At 41.5% G+C, this 21,250-nt stretch overlaps 1 protein-coding gene across 4 annotated transcripts in view; it reads right to left on the reverse strand.

Moving 5' to 3' along the window:
• Window positions 1–21,250, reverse strand: part of HHAT (hedgehog acyltransferase) — a 251,362-nt gene that overhangs the window by 55,534 nt on the left and 174,578 nt on the right. For 3 of the 4 annotated variants that reach the window (XM_074322217.1, XM_074322216.1, XM_074322215.1), the window contains exon 10: window positions 10,302–10,503. In XM_074322217.1, coding sequence (XP_074178318.1) covers window positions 10,302–10,503 — 202 coding nt within the window. Of the gene's footprint in view, window positions 1–6,500; window positions 6,823–10,301; window positions 10,504–21,250 lie in introns of those variants that run through there. The other variant, XM_074322218.1, reaches the window with a different exon arrangement.

Genomic DNA, 21,250 nt, shown 5'->3' on the forward strand with positions numbered 1-21,250 from the left:
AAGTCATTCATACACCAGGGCCCCAGAGGGCCGAGCCATTGGCGGCACCATGTACCACTGATGGCAACAGTAAACCATGTAGGAAAAAATCAGGGAGGTTGGTTAAAAATTCAGGTAATGAGCATACAGACCCCAGGTTTCCCTTTTTCTCCACTCCCACGATGTGGTGTTTTTTTTTTTCATGACTAAATTGCATCAGAGAGACTATAGACTCAGAGACAACATTTACAGTGACATTTCAGAATACAAATACCAAAGATATTTGAATTAAACTTCTAGAGGAAAAAAAACAGATTATATACAAAGAATCAAGAATCAAAATGGCATTTCTCAACAGTAAAGCCAAAAACTAAAAGACAAATCATATCTTCAAATTGTTCAGGAGAAATTACTTTTCAACCTAAAATTCAGTGCTCTGATGTTCAATGAATCATGGAGGTAGAATAAAGGCAGTTTTGAAAATACAAGGTCTCAAAAAAACAAGTTATCACCATAGTCCTTTTCTAAGGAAGCTACTAAAGGATGTGTTCCACCAAATTGAAGTGAGTGGGGAAAAACAAGAAGGAAATCTGGGGCCCAAGACACAGGGATTTAGCACAGGAAAGAGAAGAAGGGAAGTGTCAGGACAACAGCTGTACAGCAGATCTAAACAGAAATGAACCAGATGCGAAAGCAGGACGGCAGGGCTTCAAGAGAGATTCTCCAGGAAAAGAAAAGAGCTGACAGATGACCAGATGTATCTGACCACATAGAAAATACTTCCAAGGACTTTTCAATTTTACTGGAGAGATTAGAAAGAAATGGTGACAGTAAACTACTAATCAAATAAACAAACAAAAAAGGCAAGGCAATTCTTAATCTGAGGGGGTGGGGGAAACAGTGGATTGAGAAGCAAAATGGGGATTATAGTATATTTTAAAAATTATTTATTTATTTCTATATTAACTGGTTTGGCAGTGAGTCACACAACATCGTGATAACACTGTAAACACTGGGTACTGATTTAACCAAAACAAGAGATATTGTTATATGAGGAGGAGAAGTAAGAAGTAGGTCTAAGATGCAAAAACCTCATGTAGCTTTCACGTAGTCATTGTATGTAATTAATAAAGAAATTACAGAATATATTTTAGAAACAGGTAAATATCAGAAATAACTAATAGAACTGGAAGTTGTTGATGGGGAGAAGAACACAGGAGTGGGAGGAATGGAGACGGCTCTCCCACTTACTCATCTCATGAAGCCTTGTGGACTTCTGAGCCACAAACATGTGTTTCTGAAACTTTCTGGGTTTCGTTTCTTTCCACTGTAAATCAGGGATAATGATAACACTTACCTATAAAGCTACTATTAAAATAACATGAGATAATAGGGTAAAAATGCTTTCGTGAACATTCCTACTTCACTTGGACCGCTTTTTAAGAAGAGTTATTCCACAGACAGGTTAAGTGGAGCCACAAGTGAAACACAAGTTGCCCACAGCTGGGGTGTCAATTAATCGAACGCCAGATACGCACAAGCAGCAAGGAGACACGAAGTGAATGAGTGATCTAAGTGTATGGGGTTTATCAAGAAAGACTCCTCTTCTGTCTGAAATCAAGGAAGCTTAGAATAGGTCAGGGTTAACTCAGGTTGACTCCCTTTCTAATTGAACTAACCATGTGTTCTTAGACAAATTACTTGCTCCAGTCTCTAGTTTCCTCATCTGTAAAATTGCAGGTAATAACACCTGCCCCGAAGGGCTGTTGTGACGGTTAAATAAAATAACAAATGTGAAAGATCTTCTGCAGGAGTTGATACATTTTCTTTTTTGGCAAAGGTTGGCCGCTACAACAGCCCCACATGAATGACAACTCTAACCTTCGATTTGTAACATAAATCAAGCATCCAGAGCCAGCCAATCAAAGCCTCCTGAGGGTAAGTCTATCCCGTTCTCTTTTCTATCAATAACCTTTACTAGACAATAATATGTTCTTTACTGTAGAAAAGGATGAAAATATAAATGAGCAAAAACAAGGAACTATGTATCACAAATAATCTCAACAGCAAGAGTTAACCACCATTAATGTTTTAGTGTATAACTTTCCATACAGTTTTCTGTGTGTGTGTGTGTGTAATTGTGAATAAAAATACATTTTTATTTTATGTATTATTCTTTGGTCTTCATTTTCATCTTTCCTCACAGTGAAATGATTTCAACATCGCCAAGTTTGAATAGATGCAGAGTCGCCCTGACAGATGTCCTGAACCTTTTGTAGTGTCCTCTTTCCTGTCACCCCTCAGGGGACAGACAGTGGCAGTTCCAGCATTTACTCCAGCTTATTGGGTGGACTGTTGGGTTGACACCAGAGGAAAAGGCAAGAACCACCTTAAATTGTGTGTGCTCAATACATGCTGGTAATACAAGTGCATCAATGCCAACCCAGCTCGTCGCAAACAAGGCCAGCAGCTGCTCCACAGGCTTTTTTAAGCAGTGTTTATTTCTAGGTCTTGCGAGGAATGTGAGATATTTTGGAAGTTCTGCATATCTCTGACTTCTCAGGGCTTTAAAAAATGAATATATATACATGCATATATATATATATATATATATATATACATACACGCATACACACATATGTGCATATACTACATAGACGTATATGTATATGCAACAGTCACAGCATACATACATAATACACATTGTACATAATACATAAACACACAGTGTAAATAAATATACTGTAAAAATATTTTGCACTAAGTATGTGTACATGACTTGGGGAAGAAGGGACCATCTCACTCTTCCACTGATAACAGGAACATTGGAAATCCAAGCTCTGCTACCTCCAACGGGTAATTTGGACTTTCTGGGACAGAGACGAGACCCAGATTGGAAAGCTTCAATATGTACATGGTAAGGTTTTGCTTTTGCTTTTTCCTAAATTCATCTATGGAAAACTGCTCAGCACCAGACTGTGATTAGAGTAACCACCACTTGTCTGTGCTGTAGAAGCAGAAATCAGGGGCTGTCAGGTAAAGAGGCTAATCCCACAAGCCACCCAGAAAAGCCAGTTTCAACCATTTACATTCAAGCCATGGCTCTCATCTTTAGCTTAGTATTTTTTCCCAGGTTACAGTTCCCCAGGGTGAAAGTATGCTGTGCACTTAGCAGGGAGAGTGGGCAAGCAGCAAATGATGAGAGAGTGACCCCTGCTTTGCTCAAACCTAAAGTGAGAGAGACTGGAACGGCAGCAGAAGTCCCAGAGCTGGGCAGGCCAGGGGGCTGGTCAGTCCACAAGTCACTGAAAATGAAGTCTATTTCAAAGCCTTCCCTCTGTCAGATAGTAGACTCAGTAATGGAAAGTTAAAAAGATCTTGGAAATACTTTTGCCATATGAAACATATTGGAACTGAAAGGTGGACTTATTTAGAGAGTTCTACCTCTGGGACCAGAGGGGTAAGGCCCGGGTTCAGATCCCCACAGAGAAGAAAATGTATTGCACAGTGTGTTTCCTGCATCGTTAATGAGCCTACAGAGGGGAGACAATGGCGGGGGGGCACCAACGGGTCATCATCCACCAAGGAACACACTGTTCATATCCACAGGCACTGCTGTTTCCAGACTGAGAGGCCCTGGTGAGCTACCACGCTGGCACAGCAGGCTAATGTGACGTGCAGGATTAATATGTTCATTTAATGCTCTCCTGTTAGGTTAAGTGGTTTGCATTTCTGTATTTCTAAATTTGGCATTCAAATCCCTTTATCTGAAGGACGATTTGGCCTCTCTCATCGCCTTTCCTTCATTGTCCCGTGTGACAGCCCCTCGTCGGTAATGTCAGCCTCCTCACCTGAACATGGCACTTCTACTCCTGACTTCAGGTGTGTGTGTGTGTGCTCTTCTCCTGGCCTGTCTTCTCTCTACTGACCTATCCAAATCCCACTCTTAATTCTTCAGAGTCCTACTCAAGCCTCAGCTCTTTAAATAAACCGTTTCTAAAAGCTTAGCTCTCACTGATCACCCCCTCCCCCACGAACATCAGCTGCCTCCATGACTCATTCTGGTCTCTGCACATAATGCCTTATACTGGTCCTCACCTGGTCTGTACACGGGTTGCCTCTCCAACTAGATCACAAACTTCTGGGGAACAGAGAAGATGACTCACAGCTCCATCTACCACTGACAGCACTCTGACAAGGTGACACAACCATCCTTTCACTTCACCTTACTCGGCCCCCTGATAGCATCAATACCATTAACCACTCCCTCCACGAAATACCCTTTTTCTTGGTTTCTGTGAAATCACCCTCTAGATTTTCCTCCCTCTTCCTGGCCTCTCCTCCTCCATCCAATTTCTGAACGTTGGTTCAGTCCCAGGCCACTGCCTTTTCTTCTCTTTCTGCACACTCCCTCTCTCTCTCCAAAGTCTCAAACATCCCCATGGCTCAAAAGATCACCGACATGATCTCAGATATCTACCTCACGCTTGGACCTTTCTCCTGAACAAGGCCTGTGAAGGCTAGCCCAGTCAGGATTTTTAACGTTTGTGAAGACAAGTCTATTTTTCATATAGATCATTTAGCGCTTCATAGAGAAAAGCTCTTGTTCCATGGTTTTAGTGCCTCTTTAATCCAAAGCAGCCACTGTAAATATGACCATCCTGACAGGAGGCCAGGCAAGAGAACTTTATTTATGCAGGAAATGGATTAATCATAGACGCTACAATTATACACTGACAGACCGATATACTGTCTGACCTAAAGCACTGAAGGAGGATGCAAAAATAAATAAATAAAAAGGAATTAGAAGGAAGGAATCATGTCTTTTGCTCAGAGTTCTCCGGTGCTCTGCAAATTGTCTCCCACACAGGGCATTGGAAGTTTTCTCTTCATAAATGAGCAAGTTAAGATATGAAGGACCAGGTTGACTGCCTAAGTGGGCCCCGTCTAGAAAGGGGTCTGATCTGGAGAAAGTGGCTTAGCTACAGTGAGCACTTGATCTCCATTTCTGGAAATGAATCCAAGCAATGGAGGAATAGAAGACCATGAGTCACTGCCAAACAGATCAACGCTTCTCAGGCCAGTCTGCTTTGTGTTCCTTCAGTGAGTTAGCTGGGCTGGATCACTGATCTCTAGTGAAAGCGTTTTCCAATCAGGCCAACTAACATGCACATTTCGCCAGTCAGTGAGTTAGGACTCCACAGATCTAAGTAACCATTGGTTGACTTATGTCAATACTTTTACAATTATCCTTTTAAATGGACTGATCTCTCAAACTCTTGGGATTTCTGTAGCTACAGCTTTAAAAATCAAACTGATCAATTCAGCTGATAAAATAAATGGCTATCAGCACAGAGCCAGGGTCTTTGGGTTCTTTCTAACACCCCAGAGCATCAAATCCCTCCCAGAACCATCAGACTCACCCTCTGTGATTTTCACTGGAGGCACGTTTGCTCAATGAAGTCTAGAAATAGAAATTTCCCTGCTTCAGAGAGGATATAAATCAGCTTAGCAGGACACTCTAGGGGCAAAGAAGAGGGGACAAGAGCAGGGGGAGGGAGATATATTTCAATTATTCAATGAAATGGAAATCAGGGTAGGGGTGGGTGAACAGCCTGAGATGCAGACTCTCTTGTGTAGGAATAACTGACATGCAGCCTGAAGGTGTGTCTTCCTTCAAAGGAGAGATCGAATTGAGAATTGGCAAGAAGCAGTGTCACTCTACTGATGCTTAAAAATGTTTCCACTTATTAAAAGATTTCGATGCTGAACACAAATTCTAACTCCCCGGGAGAGTACTTGTTTGTTTAGAGAAAAAGCATGTTGCTTCAGCGGTAAGTCCTCTGTCCACCCAGCTTGGGGCTTTATGAAAATGCCTTTTGTCAGCTCCCCACCGCCCTCGGCCTCAATGAGTCACAACTGATAATCCCCCTCTCCCAAAGCAGCAGGGTACCAGGAAGGCTAATTCCTTGCTACCCCTTTCTTTACCAAATATATGTTGTGCTCTGAACATTAAAATAGCATTCTGCCATAACTAGACCAATTAGTATCAACTCTGCTACAAAGTAAAATAATCTCCCTGTATAATGCTTAACAAGCCTCACTTTAGTAAGTTGTTCCAGTATTCAATCTATATTCTTCATGCTGCTGCATAATCCGATTTCCTCTTGTACTCCCCTCAGTGAAGTCACAGAATATCATTTTATTCATTCATTCACTCATTCAACAAATATTTACTGCATGCTTACTCTGGGCCTGGCAATGTGGTAAATATGAAGCATACAGATCTCTGGCCTCATGAGGGTTACATTTCAGTAAAGGAGCTAAGGATTAAACAAGTTGCATACGTTGTATAAATGTTGTATAAAAATGTTTCATTGCAACTGTGACAAGTACAGCAGAAGCGACCACGTACAAGGTGCCCCACATGAGTTATTAAATGAGACCGGATCAACTTAACAGGGTCAGAGAAGGGCACACAAACAAGGTGCCATTCAAGCTGAAATCTGAAGGACGAATAGGGGTGGACTAAAAGGAGAGAGAGCGTCCTAGGAGACGGAAGCTGTGTGTGGGCGCTAAGGCGGGAGGGGCCAGGCATGTGGGGGGGGAGGCGCATCAGGATGAGGAGAGGCGACAAGAGCCAGGGCAGGCAAGACCTCATATAAGTCATCTTAAATATTGTGAACTTAGTCCTGAGAAAATGGGATGCCACTAAGGATTTTAAGAAGGACAACGAACATGGTCAGGTTTCTGTTGAGAAGCATCATTCAGCAGCATGAGGACAATGAACAGAAGAAGAGAAGAGCGGGAAGCAGGGAACAAACTAGAAGCTGTTTGGTAGACCTGGCAAGAAATGAGAACAGTTGGATTAGAATGACTCAGTGGAAATGCAAATGCAAATGCAAAAAAAATAATAATAATAATCATTAAGATCTACTTAGGAGGTAGAATGTACAGTACACACAGGAAGAACTGAAACAGAGGGGCACGAAGGATACCTTGATGATTTGGGCCTTGAGTAACTACATAGATGATGGTGCCATCTGTAGAAACAGAGAATGCTTGAGGGAAAGGAGCTAGTCAGAAGGACTGAGGGATAAGGGCACACGAGTTCAGTATTACACATGCTAAGTCTGAGATACCGGTGACATATTTGAGTGGAGACATTCAGTAGCCAGTTGGATATATATGCCATTAATGAAGATCATTCTAAATTATAGCAGAGTCCAACACTCGACAGTCCTTTAATTTTTTCCTAGAAAAGGGGCATATTCTAGAACTGCACTGCTCAGAATGGAAGTAGCTAGCCACATGGGGGCTACTTAGATTTAGGTGAATTAAAATTAGATAAATTTGAAAATTAGTTTCTCAGTTGCTCAACATGGCTACTGCACTGGACATGCAATGGACATTTCCATTATAGAAGGACATTCGATTAAACAGCCCAGCCTAGAATATCAGAGGGTTTTCCATTCACAACACAGCTCTGACTAGTCTTTCCATGAGTGTTCAACTGTTACTCTAACAATACCAAGGAACAGAACCCTGCTGGACTTTATGTCCCAGACAAAGCTTTGAGGCTGAAGATGAAGAAGATATGGGAAAGAAGGAAGGATAATCCTTGTTATTCAGATGTCTTTAAAAAAAACAGATGAAGGACGAATACCATGGAGAGAGTGCATGAGATGCGTGGGGAGTGAACTCACAGTGCAAACACACTATCAGGTCAATGAGGGAGGCTGAAGTCAGCTGAAAGTAGGAGTCCAGGAGGCATTAAGTCTTTATTTGGATTTTGACAAAAGAATGGGAAATGGATTCATGAAAAGAGAGAGGGAGAGAAGGAGGGTAACTCAAGTGAGGAAGCAGTTTATTTGAAAGGTTATGTACCTTTGGAATGTCAGTCATGTGTTTCTGAAGGAAAAAAATCTGTGCTGAACTGTATAAGAAGCAGAGTGAATGGAGGGAGAGTCCTTGGGTGGACAGGTGGAAGCACAACTTAAGAATCAACCCAGTTTGAATGTCAAATATATATATATATATTTTCATAGGATGTAAAGTACAGCACAGGGTATATAGTCAATGGTATTGTAACAGCTATATACGATGTCAGAGGGGTAGTAAGTGGGGGTGGGGGGGTTATCACTTTGTGAGGGGTGTAAATGTCTAACTATTACATTGCTTTGTGCACCAGAAACTAAAAGGAAAAAGAAAAGAATCGACCCAGTTTGGAAGCACTAATTGTGCACTGACTTAATACCGCAGCTAATTCAGACACCGAGCTAACCATGAGGGATATAAATAGCAATGGGATCTCAACCTGTTCTGAAGGAGCTCCTAGTCTCAACAGCCATCACCAGCCCCCAGGCTGCCATGATGAATGATAGGTCATAAAAACGGGTTTTACAAAATACGTTCTTGCTCAGTAAATATGTAAACTAAACATATTTGCAATACACAGGACATACATCTCACTCAAAAATGCATATTCAAAAAGTACTGCACTCCTAGGTGCCTTGTGGGTAGAAGCTCAAACGAGGTAAACACGTGAGGGTCCTGGAATGGGCTATGATGGGACAGAGCAGACATTCAAGGGCTTCGCCTGTGAGTAAGTGTTGTCACTGTCTTCATTCATTTTTAACCAAAATTACCAAGCCATAGGCTACATAACACAGTTTGGGTTTTTTTGTTTTGTTTTGTGTGTTTTTTTAACATTTTAGATTTTTAAAATGTATTCATAACGTAAGCCAGGGCTCAAAGTTTGCAGAGCACTGCCTAACATGAAGTTCAAGGTCAATGTTAGTCCTCCATGAAGGAACATGGAAGTGTTTTAGCCTGGATCTAAAAGAATTCTCTGGCTTTCACAGGTGGTCACTGGGTTTCAGGCTTTGGGGAAGACTGCTTAGATTTCAGGATGAAGTTTGCAACCTTTATACCACCTTTTATGGTTTTTCTTCCTGTTGCGTACTTGTCGCCATGATTTTCATTGAAATTCCATTTCTGTTAGAATTCACTGACATTTCTTTTCTGCCGATTGCTAGGTACTACTCCTGAATAAAATATTTATCTTTAAACATGCGTAAGCATATTTAAATTACTTCAGATGTGTTATTTTGCTATGTACTTTGTATCAGTTTTCATTGAACCAACTTTCCACCTGTACTATGGCTATCCTTATAGAAAAACACTCAAGTGAATCCTATTTTGGTAGTGTTGGTTTAAAAAAATATATTCGCTTTTGTTGCTGGGGAAATTTATCCACATTAATCATTTCCCAGCAAATTTCTTGTGTTTTATTGCCTGCCGTGAACGCTTATGCCAGCATATTTCTTTTTAGCTACTTTTTTCAGGGTTATAGAATATTGCTGCATACTCAGAACTGATGATTTCCTACAAGATTCTAATACATTACATGCCACATTTACATGATAAAACGTTTATAGTTTAAAACCACTTAAAATGTGTAAAGAAAAGTGCTTAATTAATTTTCCAAATCATTTTTCTGCAGAGTTGGAATGTGTCTGAAACCCTTAGCTGTTTTATATGCTACTGTAACAGTACCCACCTATCGAATTAGCACAGATTAAAATACCAATACTACTCAGTATTGGTGAGGGCATTCCCACACACTGTTGGTAGGGATGGAAATTGGCACACCCTGTCTACAGGGCAGTTAAGAAAGAGTTAAACAGTATGTATGACAACACTCAAAGGTGAGAAAAACCTTGAACTTAGCAATTTTACATACAAGAATTCATACTGGTTACGATATTCACCTTAATGCAGTTGATAAGTGGAAAAAAACCAGAACACTATGACTGTTAATAACAGGAGACTAAATACATTATGGCACATCCAATAATGAAATTCCACATAGCCATTAGAAATAGTAAAGTTAGAAATAGATTTGGTGACATAGAAAGGTGGTCCTGATAGAATCATATCTTGGATTAATAGCATTTGTTTTAAATGTTTTATATATATGTGCATGCACACGTGTGCGTATGTGTGTCTATATGTAGAAAATATTTAGAAGAATGGGTATTCACTGTGGCTTCTGTTGAGGCATTTTTGTCTTCTTTTAATTCTTGTCTGAATGTTCTAATTTTTATATAATAAAAATAAAAATCTTATTGTTAAAATGTTTACTTTTAAAAATAGCTACAGAAGTCTCGTTTTTACTATCCTACCTCCAGGCACAGGGGCTTTGAACCAATCTGGCAAGAATGACACACGGTGCACTGAATCTGATGAGCTCCTTCCCTCCCAAACCTAGTCCACCTGGCTCAGGTGTCCCCTACCACACGAGCAAGGTTCCTGCTCACCAAGCTATCCTGGATGCATGGGGTCTCCACAAGTCTCCGGACTCCATTCTCCACGGTGACTCCCAGCCAGTTGAGTGCGGCCCAGCACCACAGGTAGTCGTACCCACCATGCCAGTAGCTCACAAATGCAAAAGTCATTGCAGTGGAAAACAGTGTCCCCAGCAGGCCATGCTGGGACCCGCCCACCGGAATGTACACATACCTAGAGAAAGAAGAGGCTGTTAGGAGCCATGCAGAGGGCGGTCCCCACAATACAATCTGTCCCCAGACTTGATATTCACGGTGTACAGATCCTTCCCCACTTCCAAGAGGCCACAGAGCACTCCTGGAACTCTCCATCACATCACGCAAGGAGCTGGCAAAAACATAAGGCTCAGCTCTGCAGGGGTTTAGGTTAGATGAACACACAGGCAAAAGAACTCTCATCACCAAACCAAACAGCACTTACAAGAGGCAGGGTGAGGAGGAATGAACTTACGAGTTTTTAAAAGGGATGCACCCAACCCTGGAAACCCAATTACAGAATGGCAATTAAGCTTCTGGCTCCATGCGGACACCAACATTCAAGGCAGGTACGTATTTTACAGCTCAAACGATTAAGTTTATGGTAAACCCAGTATTTAAGCACAATTGGTGAAATAGCGGGAGCTGGGCCCAGAAGAGGGGTGCAAGGCCGGTTCCTCCAGCATTCCAGGCAAGTTGCCCAGAAGCAGCAGTGAATTTGCAAGTGAAGAGAAAAGCTCTGTCTCACAGGTCAGCCAAATTGTCACCCGAACTGCACAGCCATCCCCTGGGTCTGTTCTCTACTGCTGAGAAGGCTCTCTGACTGCGTATAAGCATGACCATGTTCTTCCATCAGTATTTTTCTGCTAGAGTCGGACAAAACTCACACTGTGGGTTGGTAGGATCTGGAGACCTAAGCACACACCCTTTACAATTTGTCCTGTTTGTATGTTATTTTTTGTGGAAAACTGTATTTTGAAAATCATTTTCAAACAGAACAATCTTATAGGCAAGCCCAAAATATAAAAATAAAAACCACTCCTCAATCAATAAATATTTTTAAAAAACCCACGATTTTAATGACTTTAAAATGTCCTCCTTCTCAAATATACTCCAGTTCAGATAATAAATTATACAAGCAGCTTGATAGCCCCATTTTATGGGTGAGAAAACTGAGGCTGAGAAGTTAACTGGACCCAGGCTCACAGCCAGGAAGGGGAAGAGCCACCTTGCTGCATCTATGGCACCAAAGTCAATGTTTTCCATTAGGCCTCTGGGTTTATATTGAAAACTCTCTATGCAACACCCCAATCTGAAACAAACCAGAAAGCATGGGAGAATGTAGCCACTTCAGAAATAAGTGAAGCAAAGAAAATACTTTCTCTTGGGCAAAAAAGACCATCTTGACAATCAAATTAGCAAACATGTATCAAGCACATACTACAGGTGAAGGGATCCTCCATCTGCTGTTGAGCATTTATTTAGACCTCTGGGCAGTCCTGGCATTACCCGGAAACACAGAGTCTTAAGATATTGTTCCTGCCAAAAGGACAGGTATAGCAGGTTGAGAAACAGTAACAAACAAGAACATTAAAAGCTACATGATATGATACAAAGTAGACCAGGAGGGTTTAAGAGCAGGGAGGAGAAGGGGGTGAGTGGAGGCAAGTGGGAGAGGGGAGGCGGCTTAACGGCCAAAATCCCCACCTTGGCAAGGCTGAGAGGATGAGTTTTGCTAGGCAAAGGGGAGCAGGATGGGTACCACCACCCGACTTAGAAGAGCTGGGCAAATAGCCAGAAAAATCTGACAGCCCCAGGCACAGTGGTTTTATTTGGTGTTCTGCTGCCCCCTAGGGGCGACTTTGTTATTGGGGAACACTACCGTACTCAGCAGAAAACTGCACGTAAAGAAAAGGTGGGGTGGTCAAACCAATTTCAAAGGTATGAGGAATGACTGCTGTTTACAGAAACTTTGCAGATAATTGTTTTACAAGACAAGTTAATACTAGTATGAATACTCTTCTCACCTCACATAACTGTTTCATGTTGAGATTTCTATTGTATCTCACTAATGTTAAATGAGCTGCACTACATATACTATGTATTAGAAAGTCGTAGAATAAAAACCTGTCATCATCCATCCATACCAATGGTTCTAAATATTGGATCCAATACTCCAAAAAGGATGTGTTTTCAAGCTTGTAATGAGGAAGCATCAAACCCCATAATTACATGCTCAGTTATTTTAGGCATCTTGGCACTATGGCTTTGTTGCTTTGCCTTCGAAATGACAGCCGACAAAAATCCTTTCATTGTAGAAATTCATATATGGCAGGTCTCCAAGGACACGAAGCTGCTTGTTTTAAACCAGAAGAGGGTATGGTTTCCAGACTGGAAGATAAAAATCCCTTCTCCACTCTTACTTTCTAAAAGGCAGCAGGTTCGGCAAGGAGAGGGAATGGGGTATTTCCTTTTACAGATTCTACAACTATTGTGTCAGTTCCATGATTAACAAAAACAGAAATATGTCTTTCTTTTAGAAAAGCAGTAGTATGACCCCACTTACTGCGTTCCACTGCACAGTGAAATTGATTTCCCAAAGGAAGAAAGCACCACCTTCTCAGCAACGCAAAAATAAAAGATTTCTTCTTGTCAATGACTATACGAGTTTGAGTTTACCCAAGGCCTGCCCCTGACAGGCCAGTTTCCCGTGGTCATCGCCTGCCGAGAATGCTACTTGAGAAGCTGGCACCACCTGCAGCCACCTTCTTAATTTAAAACCCTCTCACAGAATCAATGCAACACAACCAACTCCCAACTCAGGAGAGTAACCTGCATAAAATGTAGATGTTATTAATAACATCTGTGCTTTATTGAACGTCCATGAGCCAGGTGCTTTATATATACCATTTCTAACCATTAAAACAACCTTGCAAGGAACTAATGACTAGGCCCATTTTACACAGGAGAGGTGAAATCTGAACCTAGACTGTTCTGGTTTCAGAACTCCCAGGCCTGTGCGCTATTATGCCATTTATTATAATAGGACCATTTCTTGATGATACGCTCCTCTTATTTAAGCAAATCTTCCACGTAGTCGCCACAGAAACATCCACTCGTATTTTATAACTAAAGAAACGTCCTTTGTAGGAAAGGAATCTTGCTGGGGAGAAAGATGCTTATTATTTACAAAGGAGTCTGGGCCAAGGAGCTCAGAGGTATACCGTATTTTGCCATGTATAATGTGCACTATTTTACCCAAATTTGTGAGGGAAAAATAAGGAGGCACATTATACACGGGCAGCACTAATTTCGTGTCTATATAAATGTTTTTAATTCTTTTATTTCTGCTTATGAGTTAAAAGTATAACTCTAGAAATCAATAACGATGTCCATATGCAGAGTAAGACCCCGGAAAACCATAATTGGTTTTGTTGACCTTATGACGAACTTGCAATGACGACAAAGAGTTCTTGGCCCTCTATAAAGCGTAAATACTGTAAATTTGTTACCGGTACATAAAAGTTCTTGTACCTTGTATCTGTTCTTGTGTTTTGTAATTATTTGTTACATAAATTTTCTTGTACCATAATATGTTAAAAAAATAAATGCTAAAATTCCTTTATAATACAAAAAACAAGTACCTAAATGTAAACAAATAAAAATTTGAATTAAAAATTTTTAAATGAAAGATTTTAGGTAAGAATAACACAAAAAAAGAAAACTGCAGACCAATATCTCTGATGAATACAGATGCAAAAATTCTAAACAAAATTCTAGCAAATCGAATGCAGCAATACATTAAAAAGATTATTCATCATGTCTAAGTGGGGTTTATCCCAGGGGCACAAGGATGGTTCAACATACGCAAATCCATCAATGTGATATATCACATAAACAAAACAAAAAGACAAAAATCATATGATTATATCAATTGATGCAGAAAAAGCATTTGACAAGATATAACATCCATTGATGATTAAAAGACTTAATAAAATAGGCATAGAAGGAAAATACCTTAACATAATAAAGGCCACATATGACAAACCCTCATCTAATGTCATAATTAATGATGAAAAACTGAAGCCCTTTGCTGGACGTTCAGGAACACGACAGGGCTGTCCCCTATCTCCTCTGCTTTTCAACATAGTGTTGGAAGTCCTCACCAGAGCAATCAGGCAAGAGACAGAAATAAAAGGCATCCAAATTGGGAAAGAAAAAGTTAAATTGTCACTCTTTGCAGATGACATGATGCTATACATAGAAAACCCTAAAGACTCAACCAAAAAGCTATTAGAAACAATCAACGAATACAGTAAAGTTGACAGCTACAAAATCAATGTACAAAAGTCCATCGCAGGCCGGCCGGGTGGCTCAGGCGGTTAGAGCTCCATGCTCCTAACTACGAAGGCTGCCGGTTCGATTCCCACATGGGCCAGTGGGCTCTCAACCACAAGGTTGCCAGTTCAATTCCTCGAGTCCCGCAAGGGAAGGTGGGCTGCGCCCCCTGCAACTAGCAACAGCAACTGAACCTGGAGCTGAGCTGCGCCCTCCACAACTAAGACTGAAAGGACAACAACTTGACTTGGAAAAAAGTCCTGGAAGTACACACTGTTCCCCAATAAAATCCTGTCCCCCTTCCTCAATAAAATCTTAAAAAAAAAAAAAAAAAAAAGAAGTCCACTGCATTCCTATATACTAACAATGAAATCTCAGAAAAAGAAATAAAACTGAAAAAACAGTTCCTTTCGCAATTGCAGCAAAAAGAATAAAATACCTAGGAATAAACTTAACCAAGGATGTGAAAGACCTATATGCTGAAAACTGTAAGATATTTTTTAAAAGAAATTGGAGAAGACACAAAGAAATGGAAAGACATTCCGTGCTCATGGATTGGAAGAATAAACATAGTTAAAATGGCCATATTACACAAAGAAATATACAGATTTAATGCAATCCCCATCAAAATCCCAATGGCATTTTTTAAAGAAATAGAACAAAAAATCATCAGATTTGTTTGAAACTACAAAAGACCGTGAATAGCCAAAGCAATCTTAAGAAAAAAGAACAATGCTGGAGGTATCACACTGCCTGACTTTAGCTTGTACTACAGGGCAACAATAATCAAAACAGCATGGTAATGGCAGAAAAACAGACACATAGACCAATGGAATAGAATTGAGAACTCAGAAATAAAACCACATAAATATGGATAGATAATTTTTTACAAAGAAGCAAAAAACATACAATGGAGGAAAGACAGCCTCTTCAATAAATGGTGCTGGCAGAACTGGAAAGCCACGTGCCAAAGAATGAAACTGGAATGCTATCTGTCACCAGGTACCAAAATTAGTTCAAAATGGATCAAAGACGTAAGCATAAGACCTGAAACAATAAACTGCATAGAAGAAAACTTAGGTACTAAACTTATGGACCTTGGGTTCAAAGAGCATTTTATGAATTAGACTCCAAAGGCAAGGGAAGTAAAAGCTAAAATAAATGAATGGGACTGTATCAAACTTAAAAGCTTCTGCACAGCAAAAGAAACCATCGACAAAATAAAGAGGCAACCAACTGAATGGGAGAAGATTTTTGCAAACAGTGCCTCTGATAAGGGGCTAATATCCAAAATATACAAGGAACTCATACAACTCAATAACAAAAAAAACAACCCAATTGAAAAATGGGCAGAGGACCTGAAGAGACATTTTTCCAAAGAGGACATACAAATGGCAAATAGACATATGAAAAAATGCTCAACATCACTACTCATCAGAGAAAAGCAAATAAAAACCACAATGAGATATCACCTCATCCCAGTCAGAATGGCTATCATCAACAAGACAAATAGTAATAAGTGTTGGAGAGGCTGTGGAGAAAAAGGAACCTTCATACACTGTTGGTGGGAATGCAGACTGGTGCAGCCGCTATGGCAGGCAGTATGGAGGTTCCTCAAAAAATTACGAATAGAATTGCCATATGACCCAGCAATCCCTCTCCTGGGTATCTACCCAAAAAATCTGAAAACATTTATACATAAAGACAAGTGTGCTCCAATGTTCATTGCAGCTTTATTTACGGTGGCCAAGACATGGAAACAACCAAAATGTCCTTTGACAGATGAATTGGTAAAGAAGTTGTGGTATATATACACTGGAATACTATTTGGCGGTAAGAAAAGATAAAATAGGACCATTTGTGACAACATGGATGGATCTTGAAATTATAATACTAAGCGAAATAAGTCAGACTGAAAAAGCAGAGAACCATATGATTTCACTGATATGTGGTATATAAACCAAAAACCACAAAAGAAGAAGACAAACAAATGAGAAACAGAAACTCATAGACACAGACAATAGTTTAGTGGTTACCAGAGGGTAAGGGGGGTGGGGGGTGGGAGATGAGGGTAAGGGGGATCAAATATATGGTGATGGAAGGAGAACTGACTCTGGGTGGTGAACACACAGTGGGATTTACAGATGATGTAATACAGAATTGTACACCTGAAATCTAAGTAACTGTACTAACAATTGTCACCCAATAAACTTTAACTTAAAAAAAATGATTTTTTCCCCTGTAAGCTTGAGCCAAAAACGTGGGTGTACATTATACATGGCAAAATATGGTAAGTTCAATTTTTAAACAAACTAGTGTCCTTCTGTCCCACAGGGAAGATTACACCTGCTATCCTGACCAGGCCGGCATCATGCAGCTGTCTGACTGTGTAAGAAGTGGAGCATAAGAAGCTGATGGTTGAGGGTTGTTGTTGAGTGGGTATATGTGAAGGGAAAAGAAAACATCTCTTTTCCTCATATCCACTATGAAAAACAACTCAGGAATATGCCTACAGTTGGGGACAGGGGTGGTGAGAATCCATATGGTAAATACATTAATCCTAAAGCCACAACTCCATTTTTCCAGGACCTCCACAATAGCTCCCTGGCTTGCCACATTATCTTCAAACTCTTGGCTGAGGACTAATCCCAGACCCCTCAAAATAAGAGGAGGAGGCAGTTGGTTTTTCTGTCCCATGGACTGAGTCAAGGTAGGCTTGCAGGATCCCAGCCTTCAGATACCTACAGCTTGGCAGAGCTGGGGCAGGCGATGGCTGACATCCTATACCAGTTCTGCCTTATCCACCCTTATTTCCCACTGTTCTCTTGACTGATCCTGAAATCCTGAACAAGTGGGGCTCTCACAATTCCATGCCTCTGGTCATACTATTTTCACATTCATCTATCCTCTCTGATTTTCCAACTCCTATTCAGTCTGCAAAGTCCAGTTGATTTTCCACCTCCCCTAGGAAGTCTCTTTTGAATACTCCAACTCTCTATTTAACCCAGAGAACCTACTGTTTGTGCCATTGATTGAAGAGTCCTTCACCAAAAGATGTCTTTTCTATTATGGTTGTCATTTTAACTGAATTGTAAAATTCCATCAGGTAATACTGGGTGTGTGTGTGTGTGTGTGTGTGTACACATACACATGCTATTATATAGTTACTAGTCAACAGTATTTATATATCTAACAACATAATTTTCATTTACTTTTCATAGCCTCCAACAGCTTTTAAACTTGTGATAAATTGTCACCATTGTCACAGACCCATTATGAACAATTAGGAACCAAGGGATGATTATAAGGTCCGGCCCCAGTTATTGGAAGACACTTCAAAAGACACCCCTTCCCACAGACTACAGACATCTGAAAGACCCTGAAGTCTCTCCACACTTTATAATCCTATTTACCCCAAAAAAAGTCAAAGGGATTTGGCCCCAAGCCTCTAGAACAACCCCCACCTCAAGAGATTTCAAAATTGAAAAGTACTACCCGTTACAGACTAGAGGCTTTAGAAGACGGGGAGGGCAAGGCTTCCGGCTGCCTTACACTGGTGGTGAGGGGACCTCACTGTGGCTTCAGCTGGGCTCTGAGATGACTGCTGCTGAGAGTCCTTGCTGGGCTGGCCACGACGTCCACCACCCAGCTCTCACAGGCAGGGGAGCCCTGGCCCACCCCAGGCTCTGGCTTTGGCCTTGGCCCACACTTGAGTTCTCCTTCTCACTAAAGGTGTTTAGTTTTCATGCAGGAAGCTACAGATCTACTTATGAAAAGTTTGCAAAGAAAGATACACACAGAAAACAATATAATTTACATGTAATATCTTTCTGTTTAGTATGGGTCATAATGGAATTGTAATGAGTACCACATTTCCCCGAAAATAAGACCTAACTGGAAAATAAGCCCTAGCATGATTTTTCAGAGATGTTCTTTACTTAAAACCACTAACCTTAAATATGCCCCCATCAGAACCAATTGGCTCAGTGCTAAGGGATCCAAGATATGGATTCAACATCCTTGCAGGCCTGTTGATTATGCTTAACCTAGAAGGCAGCCAGCTGTTCTCCAAACAGCTGATATTGGCTAGAAGGGGCCTGTAGAGGGCATGTGGGTGGGTCAGGATACAGCAGGCCCCACCACACAAGGGTCCATCACCACCAACATTTCACCTTCAAATCACTGTAGCCCTTCCACGCGGGTTTCCCCTTATCTACCAGTAGAAAAGTCACCTGACCAAGTCCTTTCCTTGTAATTGGTGACTGCTGTGTGGGAGGGCCCAGAGAAGGTGCTTAGATAGGTTTACTCATTCAACCAGTTTAAAGCAGCCCAGTCATGCTCCAGAAGGTTTGCGTCTTCGTGACACACTAGTCTCCGCAGTATTGCAATCTTCACACTACAGACTGAAAAAACAAAAACTGAACAGATACCTCTTTAAGACGCCATACTTCAAAAGTAGCTTCCAGTCACAAGGGGGGTTGGGAAGGCCCAGGGGGAGGTGACACCAGAAAGGACTCCGCACTATTTCCCTCGGGGGCTGCTAACCCCTTTCTTGAGAGCACACTGAAGCCTCGCAATCCCCAGGGCTCCCAGGCCTATGTCTATTTTGGGTTATAAATAAACAGCATATAAAACAGATTCTTGGGAGGTTTGAGCAAAAGAGACAGAGCGGGAGTTTATGCTCTTTAGTGCTATGGAGTTGAGTCTAATCGCTAATAAAAAGGTCCTGGAAGCCTCAGTTTAATAACCACCAAGATTTCCTGGCTGCCTGCCTGTCTTCCCACCTGCCTCCCGGGAGGATGCTAAAAGCATTTATAAGCCGCCCTAGGCCAGATGGAAACGGAGAGTATATGAAAAGCCAGAAGTGAAGGGGCAAACTCAGACGTATGTATGATGTAGGTATGTGTGATCGCCCATCTCGTCGTCAGAGGGTGAAGGTTCTGGAGAAAGAGCCCATCCTCCCTTGCTCCTAACACATTTCTCATCCTTTGCTTGATCAAACCTGGGGATCAAAATTATGACTGTTCTGGGCATTTCCCTCCTCTTACAAGCACTTGTATTGTTTGTTTCTCCTGGATGCTCCCTTTTGATCTCTGCCTCTCACCCACATCCTGTTCAAGGCCGCCCCTGCTGGTCCCAATCTTCTAACTCATTTATCACGGCTGTTAGGAAAATGTTTACTATCAAATGAACTTGTACAACTCAAAAGTTACTGCGTTGGAACAATGCCTTGGGGGGTCTCTAGAAGAAAGCGCTCTGAAGACAAGTATATAAAGAAACGCCTAACTGACCGCCAAGGCGCTTCATTCTTCATCGGGGTGTATGGTGTAATGATTTAGAGAGAGCTGTAGTGTGAAGACTGTAATATCGCAGAGACTCGTGTGTCACCAAGACACAAACCTCTGGACAGGATCCCACAGAGCCCACGGCCTTGATGAGTGTATACGCTACATCCTCACGGTGACACACTATCTCATATATAAAGTCCAATTGGTTGGTCATTCAGGCAAAGCCAAAAATTAACAGCCGAAGAAAAGAAGAGGCAAATTCTTCGTCCTCAGGAAGCATCTAGTCTCACACTAGGAGCCAAGGCCTTCCCCTCAGGAGGTCGCACCTAAAGTCGATTCCCATTGCATTAAGTCCTAAATGAAAACACTGGCTTTGTCCAAGTCGTTTTCCAACTGGCTCCCCCTCCGATGCCAACTTCTCCTTATGAGTCTCCAAAAGAGATCCTTCTCTCCAGTCAATGAACTTCATTCTTGCACAATCTGGGCCCTACAATCATGCCACCCTATCCGCCAATCATGGAACACAGCCCCCGCCCCCAGGCTGTCTTTGTCACCATTTGATCTTTCAAAGTAGGTTCAACATTCATTTGAAGGAAAATCTCCCCAGCCGATCTCCCTGCATACTGGTGGCCCGTTAATTCTTCCTGTCTTCAGAATTCACGTATTCATCTCGGCCTAAGCTATTTCTTCAGATGTTGATGTGCTGTTCTGTAGCATTTCTGAGCTGCATTTCAGGTCTGAGCGTATGTAGGATTCCCCACCTGACAGTGAAGACATGGAACAGGGAATTGTAACATTTCTGTTTTTATTTCCCCCAGAGTCTCACTCAGACTCTGAACGCAGGGGGTGCTCAATAAATCCTGATCAACTTCCCTCTTTTCTTGCTCTTTCCCTCATTCTCCTCATTTCCCTGATTCATTTTCCTCTCTGTTCTCCTTTTCTTTGAGTGTCACTCTCTGTAAACAAAAGGTGATTGATTCTCCAGCTAAAAGTGTGGCTTCATAAGTAAATGTCATCGTTCACATCTGCTACCTCCACATCGTCCTCTGACGTGCTGTGGGGGGTTGGAGGGTAATATTTACAAAGTCGGACTAAATCAGACACCAACAGGAGGTGCCCTGAGCAAGGGGACAGCTTGGCAGGGACTGAGAGATGGGACACGTGCCAACTCCAACTTCCGTAGGAAACTGCCAGAACTATCCAAAAGCAAAACTTCAGTGTTGAACGGTTAAAAAAATTAAAGCACCCAAGTTGGGAGTTTTAAGATTTGTGATGTTAACTTTAAAAGCCTCAAAGGAAACCATGGAGGTGCCCGTCAGT

This window comes from Rhinolophus sinicus, linkage group LG17 (assembly GCF_036562045.2).
Source record: "Rhinolophus sinicus isolate RSC01 linkage group LG17, ASM3656204v1, whole genome shotgun sequence".
NCBI classification, from domain to species: domain Eukaryota; kingdom Metazoa; phylum Chordata; class Mammalia; order Chiroptera; family Rhinolophidae; genus Rhinolophus; species Rhinolophus sinicus.